General features: G+C 44.7%; 1 protein-coding gene across 3 annotated transcripts in view; it reads right to left on the reverse strand.

Annotated features, from left to right (window-relative positions):
- RPAP3 (RNA polymerase II associated protein 3) overlaps positions 1-18,114 on the reverse strand; it is a 150,484-nt gene that overhangs the window by 98,614 nt on the left and 33,756 nt on the right. For all 3 annotated transcript variants that reach the window (XM_033957900.1, XM_033957901.1, XM_033957899.1), the window contains 2 exons: positions 14,364-14,480; positions 1,261-1,388 (listed from right to left, as the gene is read on the reverse strand). In XM_033957900.1, coding sequence (XP_033813791.1) covers positions 1,261-1,388; positions 14,364-14,480 — 245 coding nt within the window. The remainder of the gene's footprint in view (positions 1-1,260; positions 1,389-14,363; positions 14,481-18,114) is intronic.

Below are 18,114 nucleotides of genomic sequence, written 5' to 3' on the forward strand. Positions count from 1 at the left end.
AGGGTTGTGTAGAGGTGATGCCATCAGAGTGTGACCCCTTGGAGGGTAGTTAGGGGAGGGTTAATAGAGTGGGCAGACTTGATGGGCTATGGCCCTTTTCTGCTGATGGGAATCCCACGGAACAGTACAGTAATAAGAATAGTACTTGAAACTACTAATGGTATTTTCTAATACAATGAGTAACAGTTGATGCAAAATTAAAGGACACAACTTTTATAATGAATGAGTCAGTTCAGGCTGCTGATACTAAGGCAGAAAGAAGAGTCAACCAAAAAACATAAAACCCCAAAACAAAACAAAAAAATAACTAAGACTGCTGTATTACTAAAAGGAAGAAAAGCAGACAAAGGAGGCCAACAAAAAAACACATGAACAAACTCTGGAGAAAGCATGTCCAATTGCCAACATGGACAAAATTGAATTTAAGAGGCCAAAATAAGGTGGCATTTCCACAAAACAAATTCAGTGCTTACTCTAAAAAGCTTGGTACGGCTTTGAAGAGCTATCAGTGAAACAGTTCATATCAGCACAATCAGATGATGTTACCTACTTGTTTGACATATTCTGCTTGTCCTTAGAGTCTACACCTGCTGTTACCGTGTTTCCTCGAAAATAAGACATTGTCTTATATTAATTTTGGGCCCAAAAAACACATTAGGGCTTATTTTCAGGGGATGTCTTATTTTTTTTCATGTATAACAATCATCTCTCTCTTCCTTTCCTCCACCCCAATTCTTCCTCTTTCCTTTCTTACCCCCATGTGCAAAATCCCATTGTGCAACATTTTCCTCCCTCCCATCCCCTTGTGCAACAGAACCCCACTGACCCTCCCACCGTGAGACTGATATACCTCTGCTCCAAGGTCTCCAAAAACAGCAGCGAAGGCAGCTCTTTTTGGAGAACTCAGAGCGGAGGTATGTCAGATCTCACCAGTGTGGGGATCGCTGAATTGATGAGTCCAATTTTTCAGTGAATCGGATAGCACTAGTGTCAGGGATGGATTCGGGGGGTGTCGGGGGGGGGGGGGGGCTGATCTTAACTAGGGCTTATTTTTGGGGTAGGGCTTATATTAGGAGTATCTTTAAAAATCACGGTAAGGCTTATTTTCGGGGAAACAGGGTATTATTCTGTATTACACACTTAATTAAATTGCCCTACTATTGCAGACACAGTAGTGTATAGTCTAGTACAAATCAACAACAATATGGAATTATTACATCAGCAATTTTCAAAATGATCACTCAACAATCAGAAACATACTTCTTCAGTCTGTAAAAAGCAGATGCTCTGTTTGTAAGCAAGACTGGATTGTATGGGTCAGCAGTCATCCCTCTTGTGTAACAATCTACTGCTTCATTGTAATTTCCCTGTTTGAAGTAATTATTGCCCTATAAAGAACATGAAACATATTAATGGAGGTTAGATTCAATATACATTTTCTGTCAACTAGCTATAAGAAGCATAATGGTGATTGCAACACAAACAGCGTTAACCTAGCAAGAGACATATAAAATAACACTGTAAAAATGAAACGCTGTTTTGTGATTTCACCTATCATCCATTGATTTCCTTTCATTGTACAGTTACACCACAATTATATGTCCTCTTAATTGCTAGAATTTATTAAAATATAAATTAAGCAAGGTCTATCTTAATTAAGCAACAGTTGCCAAGTTACGAAGAGCATCCCCTCTTGCTACTCCAGTTTGCCGAATAGCCAAGCAGAACCTAGGAAATTTCTTAACTGAAAAACAGTAAATGACACTCCAAACAGGAGTGTAAGAAAACAACAAACATCTTTAAACAACTGTTGGAACATGAATAGAACTTGATCTTGCAAGTAAAACATCCCCACAGCTCACCAGCTAAGCTGGCTGAGCCATTGCGGCTGTTCTTAATTCTCCCCGGCCCTAGAAAAATACTAGAACCTGCAGAAAAATTCAAATTCTGCACTTGAGCAAAAACCCGCAAACACCGCTCAAAGACAGATAGGGTGGGGAACTATATCAGTCTACAAGCTAACAGAAAGAAAATTAGCAGGTAAGAACCTAATTTATCCTTCTGTATCGCTTGATAGACCGGTATAGTTCCTTTATGGATGGGACATACCAAAGCAGTACCCATCAATGGTGGGACCCCCGAAGGGCCGACACCAGAATACGTTCACCGAATACTGCGTCCCGACGCGCTTGAACATCCACACGGTAGTGTCCAACAAAGGAATGCAGAGAAGACCAAACTGCAGCCTTGCAAATGTCCACTGGAGGCACTAGAGAAGATTCAGCCCAAAGAAGCTGCCTGACCACTAGTGGAATGAGCCTTGAGAAATTCTGGAACAGGCTTCTTTTTCAGAAGATAGTCTCCTGGATCCATCGCGCAGTAGTAGCCTTAGAAGCACCATCCCCAGTATGAGGACCTGCAAGAAGGACAAAGAGATTATCTGATTTCCTGATCTCCTAGGTCCTATGCACATAAGAGCGAAGGACCCGATAGACATCCAACTTGCGCAGCTGACTTTGCTCAGAAGAGTCCTCCCGACTACCCAACACTGGGAGGACTACAGATTTATTGACATGAAAAGGAGAAACTACTTTTGGCAGAAAGGAAGGAACAGGCCTCAAGACAACCCGCTCCCTAGAAAACTCCAAGAAGGGAGCCCTACAAGAGAAAGCCTACAGCTCAGAAACACATCTTGCTGAAGTAATGGCCACAAAGAAGACCGCTTTAAGAGGAAAGCCCAGTGGTTCAACAGGAGGGCACACTAAAACTGACAGAACCAGATTGAGAACCCAAGATGGACCAGAGGGCCGCACAGGAGGCCTGAGCAACTTGGCTGCCCATAAGAAGCAAATCACATCAGGAATGGCAGTCAAACGCTGTCCTGTCACTAACCCCCGAAAGGCTGACAAGGCCACAAGCTGAAACCGGAGAGAAGACCAAGCCAGTCCCCTATCCAGACCATCCTGCAAGAACTCTAAGATGTTAGGCAGGGAAGCGCGAAGAGAGACTACTCCACGTGCATCACACCACTCCTCAAAGAGACACCAAACCTTCACATAAGCCCGAGAGGTGGAAAGCCTCCGTGACCGAGAGTTGAGATCATTTATCTTAATACCCCTTCTTACCTAAGTCTCTCAACCGGGCACCCACCAGAACCAAGACGGGCGCCGTCAAGGAGTCATTGTGCAGGACGGGCAGCAGGGGAACGGGTGGCAGGGAAACCGGTGAGGGCGCTATCTGCACCCCGGCGGGCCCCACGAAAAGATTGCATGCGCTGGAAGAACCTGCCTCTTAAGAGCCCAGGAGACTGAAAAGAAGCAGCCCCTCGACCGGAGCGGAAATCACGCCCACAAGCAACGCCACCTCAAGCCAGTGGCCTAGGCCTATCATCAGGCAAACGAGGCACTTAAGAATCAGTGAGAGTCTGAACCAACTTGTCCAGGTTCTCACCAAATAAGAAAGATCCTTTAAAAGGAAACTTCGTCAACTTAACTTTGGACGCCGAATATGTCGATCAAGTGCGAAGCCACAAGATACGGTGTACTGCCACTCCTAAGGCCAGAGACTTGGCAGAAGCTCGCAAGAGGTCATGCATGGCATCCGAGAGGTAAGAAGCACCCAATTCATTTTTGGCAACTTCTTGCCTTAGTAAGTCCCTATTCTCAGATTTATCATCAAGTGCATGCTGGGCCCAATGAAAACACGCCTAAGCCACCAGTCCGCCACACACAGCCGCCTGGACTGACAGAGCTGTCACATCAAAACTCTGTTTAAGGAGAGATTCCAACTTACGCTCCTCCGGGTCCTTCAAGACCGCACCGCCCTCAACAGGAATGGTATGCCGCATAGAGATGGCCGACTTCAGAGTATCCCTATCGCCTTCAGGAATTGGATATTGGCGGGCCATGGAGCGTGCAAAGCGAAAAGGGGCTTCAGGCACATGCCACTGTGCGAGCATGATGTCCTGAATATCCTGACGCATAGGAAAAGAGCGGGAAGCAGAGTGAATTCCCTTAAGCAAGGGGGCTCCGACACGGGGTCTTCAAAGTACAAAACAGAGGAGACCTGAAGGATTTACTCATGGAGCTCTACCCATCGAAAAAGGCGCACCACAGATGCATCTTCGCTGGCTGAGGGGTGCTCGAACCCCTCGCCTGTGGAATCTAGCCCCCCAAGAGGATCCTGGCATGCTCCCCTAGGATCCAGGTACTCAATCACCTCATGCTCCTCTGGGAAATAAACCTCATCCCAAGAGACCCTCGGGTGTTTGGATGAGAGAGGAGTAGAGGTGGGCAAAACCGCCGCTGTGTGGGGCCGCACCAGGGAAGACATCGAGGGTAACCCCCCCAACCCGAGACCCCCGGAGTGGACACGGAACTCCTGCCGCCAGCACATAAGCTTTACAAAATGCTAACATAAATTCAGGGGGAAAGACCTTCGGTGGCCCCAAGGGATTCCCTGCCCCAGCAGGGGATCCTGATATACCTTACCCCTGTATTTCCAGAACAGGGGGAAGGTCAACTGAGCTAACTGAAATAAAGGAGGAGGTTCTGTCTGTCGCATCTGAAAAGCGTTGGACTTTCCTGAAGCAAAAGCCGAGGAACCGACTGATGTGAAAAGGGAATCCCTAGCCAAACCGGCGGTAAGGGAATCCTTTTCTCCTTGACTGTCGGTGGCTGGGGAACCCTCCAGCGTGGGCGTCGGGGGAAGCCCGGGCTTCCCCACGATCCTGAAGCTGAACCGCGAGGCATATGTGGCAGGGTGCCCTGGCCACCGGCATCCGCTGCCGACGAGGCTTCCCCACCATTCCGGCCTGCACAACGCTTGCATAGGCCGGCCACGAGTATCTCACGCCTGGAGCACTTTTTTCCTTTAAAAGAGCTCATTGTGCTGAAAACCGTCCTAGCTGTAAAGAAAGTGTCAGTTAGTTGAAAAAAAACACAGAAAGGCAGTTTTAAAGGGAAATGAGCCCTTTAGACCGGCACACCTCAGGATTTTTTTGTTATTTGTTTTTACTTAGTCAGAACAGACTCCACGGCTCTCAAAGCTGGAGGGCTGATCAACCAGGGGACCAGGCCACCTGCTAAGGCCCACTACAAAAATATGGGGAGGTGTAGGAAGGTGGGGGGAAGGACCCAGCACGAGACCCGACAGGTTTAACACCCCCGAGGTCTGATGGATCCCCAAACAGAACCCAACCAAGCTCTATCTGTAACAAAAAGGGGAACCAGGAGTCCACAAACAAAGTTCCAACAGTGCTAAGAGGGGAGCTGAAAAACCTTACCACCTGCTACCGGAGACTGAAGAAAACTGGAGTAGCAAGAGGGGATGCTCTACTGATATACAAGTTTTGATCTCAGTCTTCACCTGCTGGTAGCAATGAGACATATTACACATCCATAAAGGAACTATACCGGTCTATTAAGCGATACAGAAGTGGGCTATTCAGAAGCAGAAAAAATCATAAGGAAAAAGAAAGATACAAAGAATGAAGCAAAGGACAGTTTCTAACAATATCATTCTATATGTGTGACTCCATGGACGACAGTCACACATTTGGGATGATGTCAATTCCAACTGTACCAATAATGGATACAGCTATATAGATAAAAAAGGCTGGAAGTTATACAGAGCTATATATAGCTATAAAAGCTGGAACTGCTCTTACCACATCCTCCTCTGGCAACACGTTCCAGAGCTTAACTATTCTCTGAGTGAAAAAATATTTCCTCCTATTGGTTTTAAAAGTATTATTAATCAAAGCCCCCAGGTGAGTATAAGCCCTCAGGTAAGTAAATCACTGAAAACCTCTACACGGATGGGAAAAGGGGGCAATGTCTGGAAAGCAGTATATACTAATGCTCAAAGTGTCCCCTAGTCTCTCACCCCCTAGCACACACTACTCTTCTTGATTTCTATACCCGAAGTGCATCAATTTGTACTTCTTTGCATTACATTTTAACTTCCAAACATTCAATCATACTTCTAATTTTTTAAGATCTCTTCTCATGTTATTCATTCCCTCTGGGGAGTCCACTCTATTGCAAATCTTGTCGTCATCCACAAAAGGCAAACTTTCCCTTTTAACATTCAGCAATTTCATTCACAAATATGTTGAATAGAATCAAGCCAGTACCAATCCCTGATGCAACACACTTGTTACATTTTTCTCCTCTGAGTAGACACCATTTACCACCACTCTCTGCTATCTGACAGTCAACCAGTTCACCACTTTACATCCTAACTGTAGCCCACTGAGTTTATTTATGAGCTAAAAAAGGCTGGAAACTATATAGCTATAGCTATAAAACTAAAAAAAAAAAAAGGCTGGAAAAATTTTCTGCACATGTACATTTGAGACTGCATGGCCCCCTCAATCTTACCCTGCTATCCATGGAAAATACCAGTTCAAGCTAAACAATAGCTTGTCTATGGAAAAAGCAAAGTCAATACTACATATGGGGACTCCCAAGCTAAAGATTTTGTTGAAATTCCTTTTGCATTAACTCTTTAAAACAAAAGAACATAGAGGTGCAGGATGGAAAGGAGCTGAATAAAAACTTTTAAGTACTGGAAACCAAAATTTATCATCCTCAGCAAAATCAGTTAGGCAATAGTGTAGCCTTTAGAGCAGACATGTCAAACTCTGGCCCACGGGCCAAATTTGGCCCATGATCTGGTCCGAGATTTTGCTAAGATTTGGCCCGCTATTCCTTCCCGCGGTAGAGAGAACGTGTGAATGGCTGGGGTCAGCACTCTTCTTCATTGGACCTCATGCTTGTCTGTCACCACTGCAACAGACACCCGATTGCTGGGAGTGAGCATGCTCCATTTTCTTCCTTCCAGCGTCCTGGACTGATGACTTGGTACATCAGGTGGGAGGAGGTGGCGATGGTAGCTACCACACTCTCTGGTGAACGCGTCAGAGGCTGCCTGGGTGCACCTAGGGAGGTGGTTGGGGGAAAACATGCAGGCCCTTGTGCAGCTGTAATGATTTTCAGCTGCACTGTTCAAATAATGCTCAAATAAAAGTCTGAGACTGCCCTGGTCAGCGCTTATTTATCTAGGTGCCAGCATCTGCTACTTCATTAAGTAGCACTGAATATCGAAAGGTTTAATTTTAGGATTTCAGAATGAGCTTTGGTGCATGAGGCCTTGGTGAAACAGTTTCCCTTGAATGTTTTCATACGCAGCACAGGATTAGTATAGTTTTGCTCTCCAAGTCTAGATTCATTATTCAGACATCCTCTCATGCAAATTCACTTAACAAGTTGTAATTGCTTTTGTCACACTTATTAATTTTGAATATTAAGAAGATTTGAATAATGACCAGACAACAAAAGGTAGAAAAATATTTTCTGTTTTATGATTACAATATGTTTTGTGATTACAATGTGTCAGATTTGAAATGTGTATCCTGCCAGAGCTGGTGTTAGACAGCAAGTATGAACTAGGACCTAAAAGAGAGAGGAAAAGTCTTTATTATGGTACGCATTTAGCGTGCGCTAAATCGGTTAGCGTACCTTAATAAAAGGACCCCTAAGTATCTTAATTAAAAATTCAGCCCGCGACTTAGCCTGTTTTAGATTTTGGCCCCTTATATGATTGAGTCTGACACCCCTGCTTTAGAGTCTCTGTTAGGGGTTAATACAAAACAGTGTTTTAGCCTAGATTAGTGTTTTAGGTTTTATTTCAGGGCATATCAGATTAGGGCACAAATAGCTGTTGAGGAAAGGCTCTTGTGTTAATTTAATTCCCTTTCGCTCTTCAGCCAACCAGGAACAGGGCATTACATTGGTAGGATTTTTCTATCCTTTCTTTATTCTTCCAGGTGTAAGTACTTCTGCACCATGTATGACTGGGAAACATCATATCATCAAAGTTGCTGCTCAGGTTACAACTTCTGTCTTTGTGCAGACAGAAAATGTTACCCAGGCAGAATGAGTGGTTCATGTGCCAGGTATCCCACATGAATAACTGAGAGAGGAGGCGGCAAGACTGAGAAGCATCCATGAGAATGAGAGGTGCATAGTAACATATCAATGAAATGGTTCATGAAGTGTGAAAGATTTCCAGTAGTGAGACTCAGTGGGACAGCTGGACTTAGGTTACAGAACACTGCAAGATTGGTACTGTGACTCCCCCCCCCTTGAACTGAAGAACCGGTATGCTGTCCTGGAAGTGGAGGAGATGAAAGCATCTCAAGGAGAGGAAGAACCAAAGCTTGAAATCCCACAAATTACTGGATCTATGACCATTAGGAGGCATAAGGTAGTGGTAGTTTGTGATTCCCTTGAGGGGTACAGAAACATCCATCTGCACACCAGACTTGATGTCATAATGTAGGGTCATGAAATGGTTAACTGTTGTTTAAAATATTGCTCTGGCCTACATAGCTGAAGAAAGTGTACAATCTATTGACTTCATCTGCCTAAAATGTATGTCCCCCTACCTTACCACATTGTAAGCTAAATAGATAAGAGTTTGAGCCATGATGTACCTTGCCCTTCTGTACATTTAACTGTAAGAGTTAGATAAGTGTTCTGCTAGTGACCTGCTAGTGTGAGCTTAGAACCAATGAGTGTTAAGAAAAGTAACACGTGAAAAGCTTTTTCTAGAATTCAGTTGTATAGCCAGAAAAATGAATAAATATCTCTGTAACTTCCTGGTTTCGGCACTTCTGAGCCAGCTTGGAGCTCAGAGGTCCAGCATGCATGCTGTGAATAAAACTCTTGTCATTTCTTCATGCCTCTGACTTTGTGTGTCCAAGTGACCTTTCAACAAGAGGTATGCTGTCTGCCTGGAGCCAAAATCCAAGATGTTACGGAGAGCTTGCTGAAACTTATCAAGCCTGATGACTATTATCCGATGCTGCTCATCCACGTTGGCACTAGCGATACTGCCAGGTACCCCTGAAAATGTATCAAAAGTGACTTTGTGGTTCTGGGAGAGAAGGTGAAGCAAACAGGTGCACAGGTGGTATTCTCGTCCATCCTCCCTGTCGAGGGTAAAGGCCAGGGAAGAGAAGCTCACATCTTGGAGATGAATGTGTGGCTACATGGATGGTGTCATTGACAGCGTTTTGGCTACCTGGATCATGGGATGATTTTCTAAGATCTGCTGAGTAGGGATGGTGCACATCCATCAAAGAAGAGAAGAAGTGTCTTTGGTGGCAGCAGGCTGGCTAATCTACTGAAGAGGGCTTTAAACTAGAAGTGATGGGGCAGGGTGATCAAAGCCCCCAGGTGAGTATAAGCCCTCAGGTAAGTAAATCACTGAAAACCTCTACATGGATGGGAAAAGGGGGAAATGTCTAGAAAGCAGTATACAGTATGCTTGAAGTATGGGAAACAAGATTCTGGAACTAGAAGTTGTGGTGGAAGAAGATGAGTTAGATAAAGTGGCGATTATGGAGATGTGGCTCACTATGGGGAGCAAATCACTAAGGGGCTCGGGAACAAAGATCATGTCTATTTTATGGCCAGTGGAGTGGGTTGGTACTTGAACAAGAGAAATTAAATTAAGAACATTGGCTAATGTTAGAATATCAGATGTAGAGGGATATGTAGCCTTCGCCTCTCCACGCGGCATCCAATATTCAGGCAAACTGGGAAAATCCCTTCTCTTCAAAATCACAGGTCTTTGGAACGACCTCACCACCCCGCTGCGGAACCTGAGCTCCCTTCAGTTATTCCGCAAACAACTCAAAACCTGGCTTTTCAGCAAATTGTAGCTCTATCCTTCCCCCCTTTCTCTCCCCCCTTCTACACATAAGTTCATGTAATCCTTTTTCTTCTTCTCTACCCACTATTTTAAGTTCTTGTAAACCGTGTCGAGCTCCATTCTCATGGAGATGATGCGGTATATAAACTTAAGGTTTAGATTAGATTAGATTAGATCAAAATGAATATTGAATTTGACTAAAATAATTGGGTTTGCACAGGAGGTGCAATGATTAAAAATGATGGCTTCAGGGGAGGGTCTGATTTTAGGTCAAATTGTAGTATTTCAAAGGATTGGTTGATAGGCAATTGTCACTCCTGGATTTTCAGTAAGTGTTGATATATTATTGCTAAACCTCCACCTTTTTTTTCGTTGTGGTTAATAGAAATAGATGTAAATCCTGGTGGGCATTTCCGTGGAAGTTGTTTCCACAGGCCATCCAGTGTGAGTGTCATCTTCAATGGACTCTCTACTCCACTTAAACTGCTTGCTCTAAAATTTTACTTTGTAGGATGATGGGGCAGTCTCATAAACTGCAATTATGCATTCATGGATATCCTTTGGTTTTTCCTTTCTTTTGTGAGAAATTTTACCACTGAACAGTGCTTCAAATCTAGCAGTTTCTTACTTGATTCACATGAGGACTCTCCTGATATCCTGTCTCTTGAAAAGACTTACAACTGAGTCACCTTGAGACATGTCACAACATGCACAGACTGGTTTCAACATGCTTACTACTTTCTTCCATACTCAGGTAGATAAATTATTGAACGCTCCTTGTAGGATGTAAGCTATATTGAGCAGGGATTGTCTCTGTATAATACTGCGTAAGTCTAGCAGTACTATAGAAATAAGTAGTAGTAGTAAGACTCGAATATAAACCTAGATCCCCAAGGCCCAACAATCTAGGTTTTTATTCAAATATATACAATATTGAGAGGACGTGGGGAACCAACAACTCAGAAGTGACAGCTGAAACAGCCTAATGTGAAATATCACCCAAGGAAGAACATCCAGAGAGATGCTATAGTACCCAGAACTTGCATATAAGACCATGCCCAAAAGAGCAGTGAGATGGAGTAGACCAGGTATCTGGGTCACAATTTTGAGCTGCCTCAAATTCAGGAGGAATGCCCTCCCTGCCTGGAAACTGAATGCAATCCAGGAGATATTCAAGAGACTGAGAGGGAGCCCAATGACTCTTTGAAAATGCTGACCAACCAACTAGTCAAGAGAATACAGAAGACTGATCACCCTGGCCATCACATGGACACTCTTTTGTAAGGAAGATGCTGTAATCAGCCAATCGTCTAGATAGGGATGCACTCAAATGCCTTTGCAACACAAAAACTGTGACCACCAACATCATCTTGGAGAAAGTCCTATGAGCACAAAACTGAAAATTCTCCCCGAGAAAAGAGAAACGCAGGATACACTAATGAAGAGACCAAATTGGGATGTAGAAATACACTTCCTTGAGCTCCAGAGAGATAAGAAACTTCCTTGGCTCCACCAACACAATGACCAATCTCAAGTTTTCCATTTGGAACTACCTAACCTTGTTTACCTACTTAAGGTTGAATACAAGATGGAAGAAACTGCCATTCTTGGAAACTGTGAAACAGATGGAATAGCAACCCTGATCCATGTCTGTGCAAGGCATTGACTGTATCGTTCCCAACTGAATGAGATCCTGCAACATGTCTTGGACTGCTGGAATTTTATTGGGAATCTTGCATAGGGAGTCCAAGAAAAAACTATGTGAAAGGATGAGCAAACTCCAATTTGTAGCAGTCTCTTACCATATTCAAGACCCACCGGTCTGAAGTGAGCTTGACCCATTCCTCAAGAGAGGAGGAAATAGGTCCTTCAATAACGACTAATGTGGAATGGGCCCGCAACCCATCATTTGGAGCTCAGGCAGCTGGAACCACTCTGGCATTAGAAGTAGAGGTCATCTGTCATCCTGAAAGGAATGCTACTTCTGCTAGAAGTGTAACCTCTGGAACCAGTCTGACTTCCCTGGCCTGTTAACGCCTCATATCCTGCAATTTGGAAATAGAGAGTGAGACAAACAGAATGGAGACCTAGATTTAACCTCTAGCCTTTTGACTCCCCAGATCCTTTACAATCTTCTCCAAATCCCTACCAAAGAGAAGCTTTTCACAAGAAGGCAGCTGTAAAAGCCTGGATTTCGAAGCTGCATCTGCCACTCAGTGACTGAGCCAAAATCATTATCTCATATCATATTAAAAAGTCTACCAAATAGGCCAAACTGGCCTCCAAGGAAGGCAAGGACTGCACCCAACTCAAACAAGCGTGGGTACAGTAGGAGCCACATACTGTGGCCTGCATATACAAAGATGAGAGCTTAAAGGAGGATTCCAGCTTCCATTCCTGGAAATTCTTAAGATGCGTTCTTAGTCTTCTTGGTCAGAGTAGTGACTAGACTCCACCTTATACAAATGTAAGGACTCTAACTCATGAGCAGGGAGGGGATAAAGCATTGCACACCCTCAAACCAGTCAAGGGAATCTTACTGAGCTGAAATGAGCGCCTGCATACTAGCATGAATATGAAAGATCACATAGTTTCTTGGTGTCTAACACCATAGGGTGGGAAGTAGCCTCTAAACTGAGGGTTCAGGGGAAGAAATGTTAAGCAAGTCCAAAGCTTGTGCAATTAGAAAAGTTCTGGAACAGTCTGGCTGCTGTCAGATCATCACCGTCTTCAGGAGAAAGCTTGCCCTCTTCCAAAGGTCATAAAGCAAATGACACAAGGTCCCAAGGGGGGAAAAAAAATTAATCCACCTCCCTCAGCACCTCTAAATGGGCAAATTTAGGATACAGTTCAGAAAAAGGCAAAGGGCTTGCTGAAGGGGTGTTGGGAAGACAGAGGTCTCTTCAGCAAGAAATCCGAGACATTAAAAGAACAAACTCTGGAGAGAAAAAAAGTGTCTCCAAGGAACCCTGCCTAAATCTTCACTGGTAGAAAAATCTTGCAAGCCACCCATGAGAAAAATCCCCATTGACCGAGAAGTTCCTGGTAATAAATCTACAGAGAAGTGTGGCGGCATTTCAAATATGGCTGCCGTGGATCTGTGTGCTAAGTAAAGCACTGTAAAGCCTACCAAAACGTCCCCTCCCCTCACAGATCTTCTCTCAAACCCAGTACTGTCTTTGCCATTAAATTGGGAGGAGGGGAACAGTTCAAGGATGCCTGACTGCATACCACACATAGCCCCTCTGTTCACCAGTTCCCACATCAGAAGTAGCATATAACCATTTCCACCAGTGCAGCCATAAAGTAAAGAAGCAGTGAAGAGAAAGACTTATAGTACACGACCATCAGAAGACCTACTTTGTGACTCTGTACAGCGCTGCAGAAATAATTAATAGTAATAGTAGTAAAATAGCTTCCTGCTCACAGTAGTACTGCTTGCCCTTTTTCTCTGGCAATAGAAATATTCACTTCTTTTATTAATTTCTTTTTAAAGAATAAGGCTATTTTTTTCTGAAAATATGCTAACAAAAATTAAAAGGAAAGAACATGCAGGAAGGAGGGCACGGGAAGGGGGAAGAGACCTCGCACTACTAAGAGTATCCTTGACCAACAAGCAGACAGCCGTCAATACCTTTAGCTCAACTGAGCCCGAGAGACATGCCTGAGAGACAAGCAAGCACCACGTAGAGCTTAGAGCTGCATAGAAAATGTCTGACCACCTGCTGAGATAGAATACTCAAGGGGAAGCTTTGTCACAGAATTTTATATGAATTGTAGCAAAACCCAAAATGGATGGGAGATGAAAAACTATGAAAAAAACAAAACTCCCAAACCCCAAGAAGTAGAACTGGATAAGGGGGAGAGACAAGTCAAAGAATGATTACACTGCTGTAATTAAGACAGCCCAATAATATGGTTTCAAGAGATTGGGAGAGCTCTCAGTCACACAGCCTCCCTCCGGGAGCTCCCAGAAGTGATGGCTATCACTGGCTTACATCCAAAAGGGTGTTAACTGTGAAACATCCCCGGGCTCTCTCCGTGCAATTTTTGTGATAAATGTGCACACAAATAGTGCTGAAAGTGCAAAAAATAAATCAAAAACACACTCTACAATTCAATAAAATTGTCTCTATCCGGATAATTTTATTGAATTGTAGAGTGTGTTTTTGATTTATTTTTTGCAATTTCAGCACTATTTGTGTGCACATTTATCACAAAAATTGCACAGAGAGAGCCCGGGGATGTTTCACAGTTAACACTCTTTTGGATGTAAGCCAGTGACAGCCATCACTTCTGGGAGCTCTCGGAGGGAGGCTGTGTGACTGAGAGCTCTCCCAATCTCTTGAAACCATATTATTGGGCTGTCTTAATTACAGCAGTGTAATCATTCTTTGACTTGTCTCTCCCCCTTATCCAGTTCTACTTCTTGGGGTTTGGGAGTTTTGGTTTTTTCACAGTATTTTATATGACAGAGCTCAGTCGTTCTCTCTATCTCCACCTTCTGGTAGAGGGACGTAACTCACAAGTCTCTTGATTGATCTGTGGGATGTAATGGAAGTTAAATTTCTATAAATTATAAAGTGGATCAAAGTCTCAAACTTCCAGCACAAGAACAAGGTTATTTGATGATACAATACCTTTTCCTTTTCAGCCATGGCTTCCTCTGTATTTATACGAATTCCATCTTCTTCTCCAGAGTCTGACTCTGAACCATGAGGGCTCTCTTCTTTATCAAGTTCTTCAATTATTTTGTCCTAGAATTAAATATAATAATCCCACACTTAAAACAGTACGAAACCATAGTCATAATAAGTTTTAAATAGAAAATGATCTCTTTGCCTACCTAATGGAGAACATTTTATAAACTGTTTTACATGCAAAAAGGGCTTTTATAAACCAGCCTGTGTCCTGCTCACTGAATTGAGAGAAGCCTGGGACCTTGAAGGTGACACAGCTTTATGAGATAGAGTGAGACCTTTTGCCCTGAAGCAGCCCTTCAGCAAAAAGGCAGCTACTATCGTCGGCAGTGGACCGAGGCACAGCAGAGGCAGCATGCTGTACACAGAATGTTTGAATGGATAAGTGAACAACTTAAATTGAGACATTTACACAATAATCAGCAGCATCGCGATGATCCCATTCTCTATTGGGAGACAGCTAAGGCTGTTTTACGGGGGGATGTCATTGCTTATGTGGCCTGGGAGTCGAAGCTTAAGTATCGGACAGTTCTGGCCTTGGAATGGAAGGCGACTGTGTTGAGGCGTCAATATAGCAGGGCACCCTCATTCCTGCTTCGCATGCAACTTTTGGAAGTCCAGCAAGAACTGAACGAATTATTGCATCTATGGGCTATGCGGACGCGGGCATACTTTAAGTTTCATTTATTTCGATTTGCGAATAAGAGCAGCCGGTTGCTGGCCTGAATGGTGCATCCGTGGGGCGGACCTGAGAGCGTCTCCGCTCTTCGGGACTCTTCTGGGGTGCTGCATCATCATCCGGAGGAGATCTGTGTGCTCTTGCGGGCGTTTTTTGCCGAGGTATATGCAGATCCAGGTGATGAGATTTTGGATGGGCAGCTCTATCTTGACAGTGTTGACTTGCCCTGTTTATCTCAGAGGGATGCTGCCGCTTTGGATCTTCCCTTTACTGCAGAGGAGGTAGAGTGGGCAATAGGGGTCAGTCTGTTAGGAAAGGCGCCGGGCCCGGATGGGTATCGGAGTGAGTTCTATAAATTGTTGATGACGGAGATAGTGCCAGTGTTGGCTGAAGTTTATAATCTCAGTGTTGCTAAGGGCTTTGTTCCTCGTTACGTGAATTTCGCGTCTATTATTGTTCTCCCGAAGCCCGGTAAGGACCCTCTTTTACCTGAATCGTACTGTCCTATTTCTTTGTTGAATTATGAGGCGAAGCTTCTGGCCAAAATTTTGGCTGCCTGCCTGGCGCGCATTTTGCCCTCGGTGATCTCGGACTCTCAGGTGGAGTTTGTACGGGATCGACCTGTAGCTAAGAACATCCAGCGTATCTTGTTGGCTCTGGAACGGGTGGGAGAGGAAGGTAACCCCTCCATGCTTATTAGTTTTGACGCCGAGAAGGCTTTTGATAGAGTGCGGTGGGGTTACCTCTTTGCGGTGCTTAAGACGTACGGACTGAGCCCTTTCTTTTTTGGTGCAATCCAGGCGTTGTATAGTGATCCAGCTGCGCGGATTCTGGTTCATGGGACTTTTTCAGTTTTTTTTAATATTCGCCGAGGGACTCGCCAGGGCTGACCCTGTCGCCGCTCTTGTTCGTGCTTTCTTTAGACCCTCTACTTCGTGAGCTTCAGGCTAATGCGGATGTTCGTGGCTTGGCACTGGGAGATTCTCATTTTAAACTTGCGGCGTTTGCGGACGATCTCTTGGTATTTTTGACGGACCCGCAGCGTTCCTTACCCGTGTTGCTGGAGAGCCTTCGGGAATATGGGGATTTCTCCGGCTTTGCTTTGAATTTCGCGAAATCTGAGGCTTTGGCTTCCTCGGCACAACTTCAGCAGCTTTGGGGGGATCGTTTTCCGTTGCGTTGGGCCGACTCCTCTTTTCGGTACCTGGGGATCCGGCTGACTATGGATGTAGCCCAATTGTATCGCCTTAACATTGATAAACTCCTTGCCGACACTAAACTGTTACTAGTCAAATGGCAAGTGCTGCCGCTGTCCCTGTTGGGTAGAATTCATTTATTTCATATGGTTGTCTTCCCGAGGTGGCTTTACGTTCTCCAGACTCTTCCCCTTTCTTTGTTGCAGATGGACGTTCGGTCTCTCACCTCTTTGTTGTCACGGTTCTGTTGGGGAGGGCGGAGACCTAAATTGAAATGGTCGCTGTTAGTGGGGCCTACCTTCGGGGGAGGTTTGGGGGTGCCCGACATCAGAGTTTATAATCAGGCTTGCTTACTGCGTCATGTTAGTGATTGGGTGTTGGGCACCTCTTTCTACACTGATCTTTCTATGGAGCGGGATCATTTCTATCCTCTTCATCTTTTGTATCTCCTTCATGCCCCTCTATCTAAATTGCCGAGATCCTGTAAGCGTAGCCTTCTGTTTCGGTCCTTGTGGACAGCGTGGCACCAGACTCTTCGGTTGTGGAATCAGGACTCCAATACTAGTGCCCTTTTGCCATTGGTGGGGAACTTAGCTTTCCCTCCGGGGGTTGGACCCTCCGTTTTTGGTCGCTGGAGGGCTCGGGGGTGGAGCAGTTAAGGCATGTTCTGCAGGATGATGGGTCTCTACTTTCTTGTGCCGCTTTGGAGGGGAGGGGGGTTCCTGAGCTTGGCCTTCCTTTTGCATATTGTCAACTCAGACATTATGTGGCTTCCCTCCCGGGGAGTTCCTTGAGGGGGGATTTTGGGACCCGGCTCTGTACTTTTTGACAGCAGATCCAGATACTAGGGTCTCCATTTCTTATTTTCATTGCCAGATTATGGCTCTTCGCCCACCTAGGGTTTTTCCTGGGATTTTGGAGGCTTGGCAGCGTGACTTGGGGGACAATTTTTTGTTGAAGATCCTGAAACGTACTGCAGGCCTGGTATATAGTGCTGAATTACGTGAATGTCACTATCGCACTGTCCTGCGGGCCTATGCTTCCCAAAGCCAGGCTTACTATATGGGTTGTATTGGCACTCAGTTATGCGTTCGCTGTTTGGTGGAGGTTAATTCTTATTTTCATGGTATCTGGAGTTGTGAGGGGATTCAGGCCTTTTGGAAGGCGCTGGCCTCCTTTTTACAGGGTCTGGTGCAGACACATGTGCCGGTCTCAGTGCTTTCTATGTTGTTTGCCCAGTTTTCCTTCCTGTCCATGTATATTTCTTCTGAAGAATTATTTCTTAGTAAATGTTTTATTTTGGGGAAGAAATTTATTTTATGTTGCTGGCTTTCTCCTGAACCCCCCTCCTTTTGGCATTGGAGGAATCGACTTCACGAACTTATGGGCTGGGAGGCCCGTTTGGCCTGTTCTTTTCATTGCCGGAGCAGAGCCTTTGTTAACACTTGGACTCCATACTTGAACATTTTGTCCCCTGAGAGTCGTAGCCGTATCCTGAACAGACTCCACCTTTAATTCAGTGCATCTATTTGCCATTGAGGGAGGAGGGAGGGAATAGAAAGGGACAATTGTTGGGCCTGAGTGCAGAAAGAAATACAGTGGCCAATGAGAGAGAGAGAGAGAGAGAGAGAGACAGACAGAAAGAAAAAAAGACAGTGGAAAAGGAGAGAGAGAGAGAGAGAAAGAAAGACAGACAGACAGATCTATTCTAGCACCCGTTAATGTAACGGGCTTAAAGACTAGTAATAACAATAAAGTCCTTTGCTCCTGTGGGCTTCACTGGAGATTCTTTTGCTGTAGTACTGAATGTAGGTTG

This window comes from Geotrypetes seraphini, chromosome 9, assembly GCF_902459505.1.
Source record: "Geotrypetes seraphini chromosome 9, aGeoSer1.1, whole genome shotgun sequence".
Classification (NCBI taxonomy): Eukaryota; Metazoa; Chordata; class Amphibia; order Gymnophiona; family Dermophiidae; genus Geotrypetes; species Geotrypetes seraphini.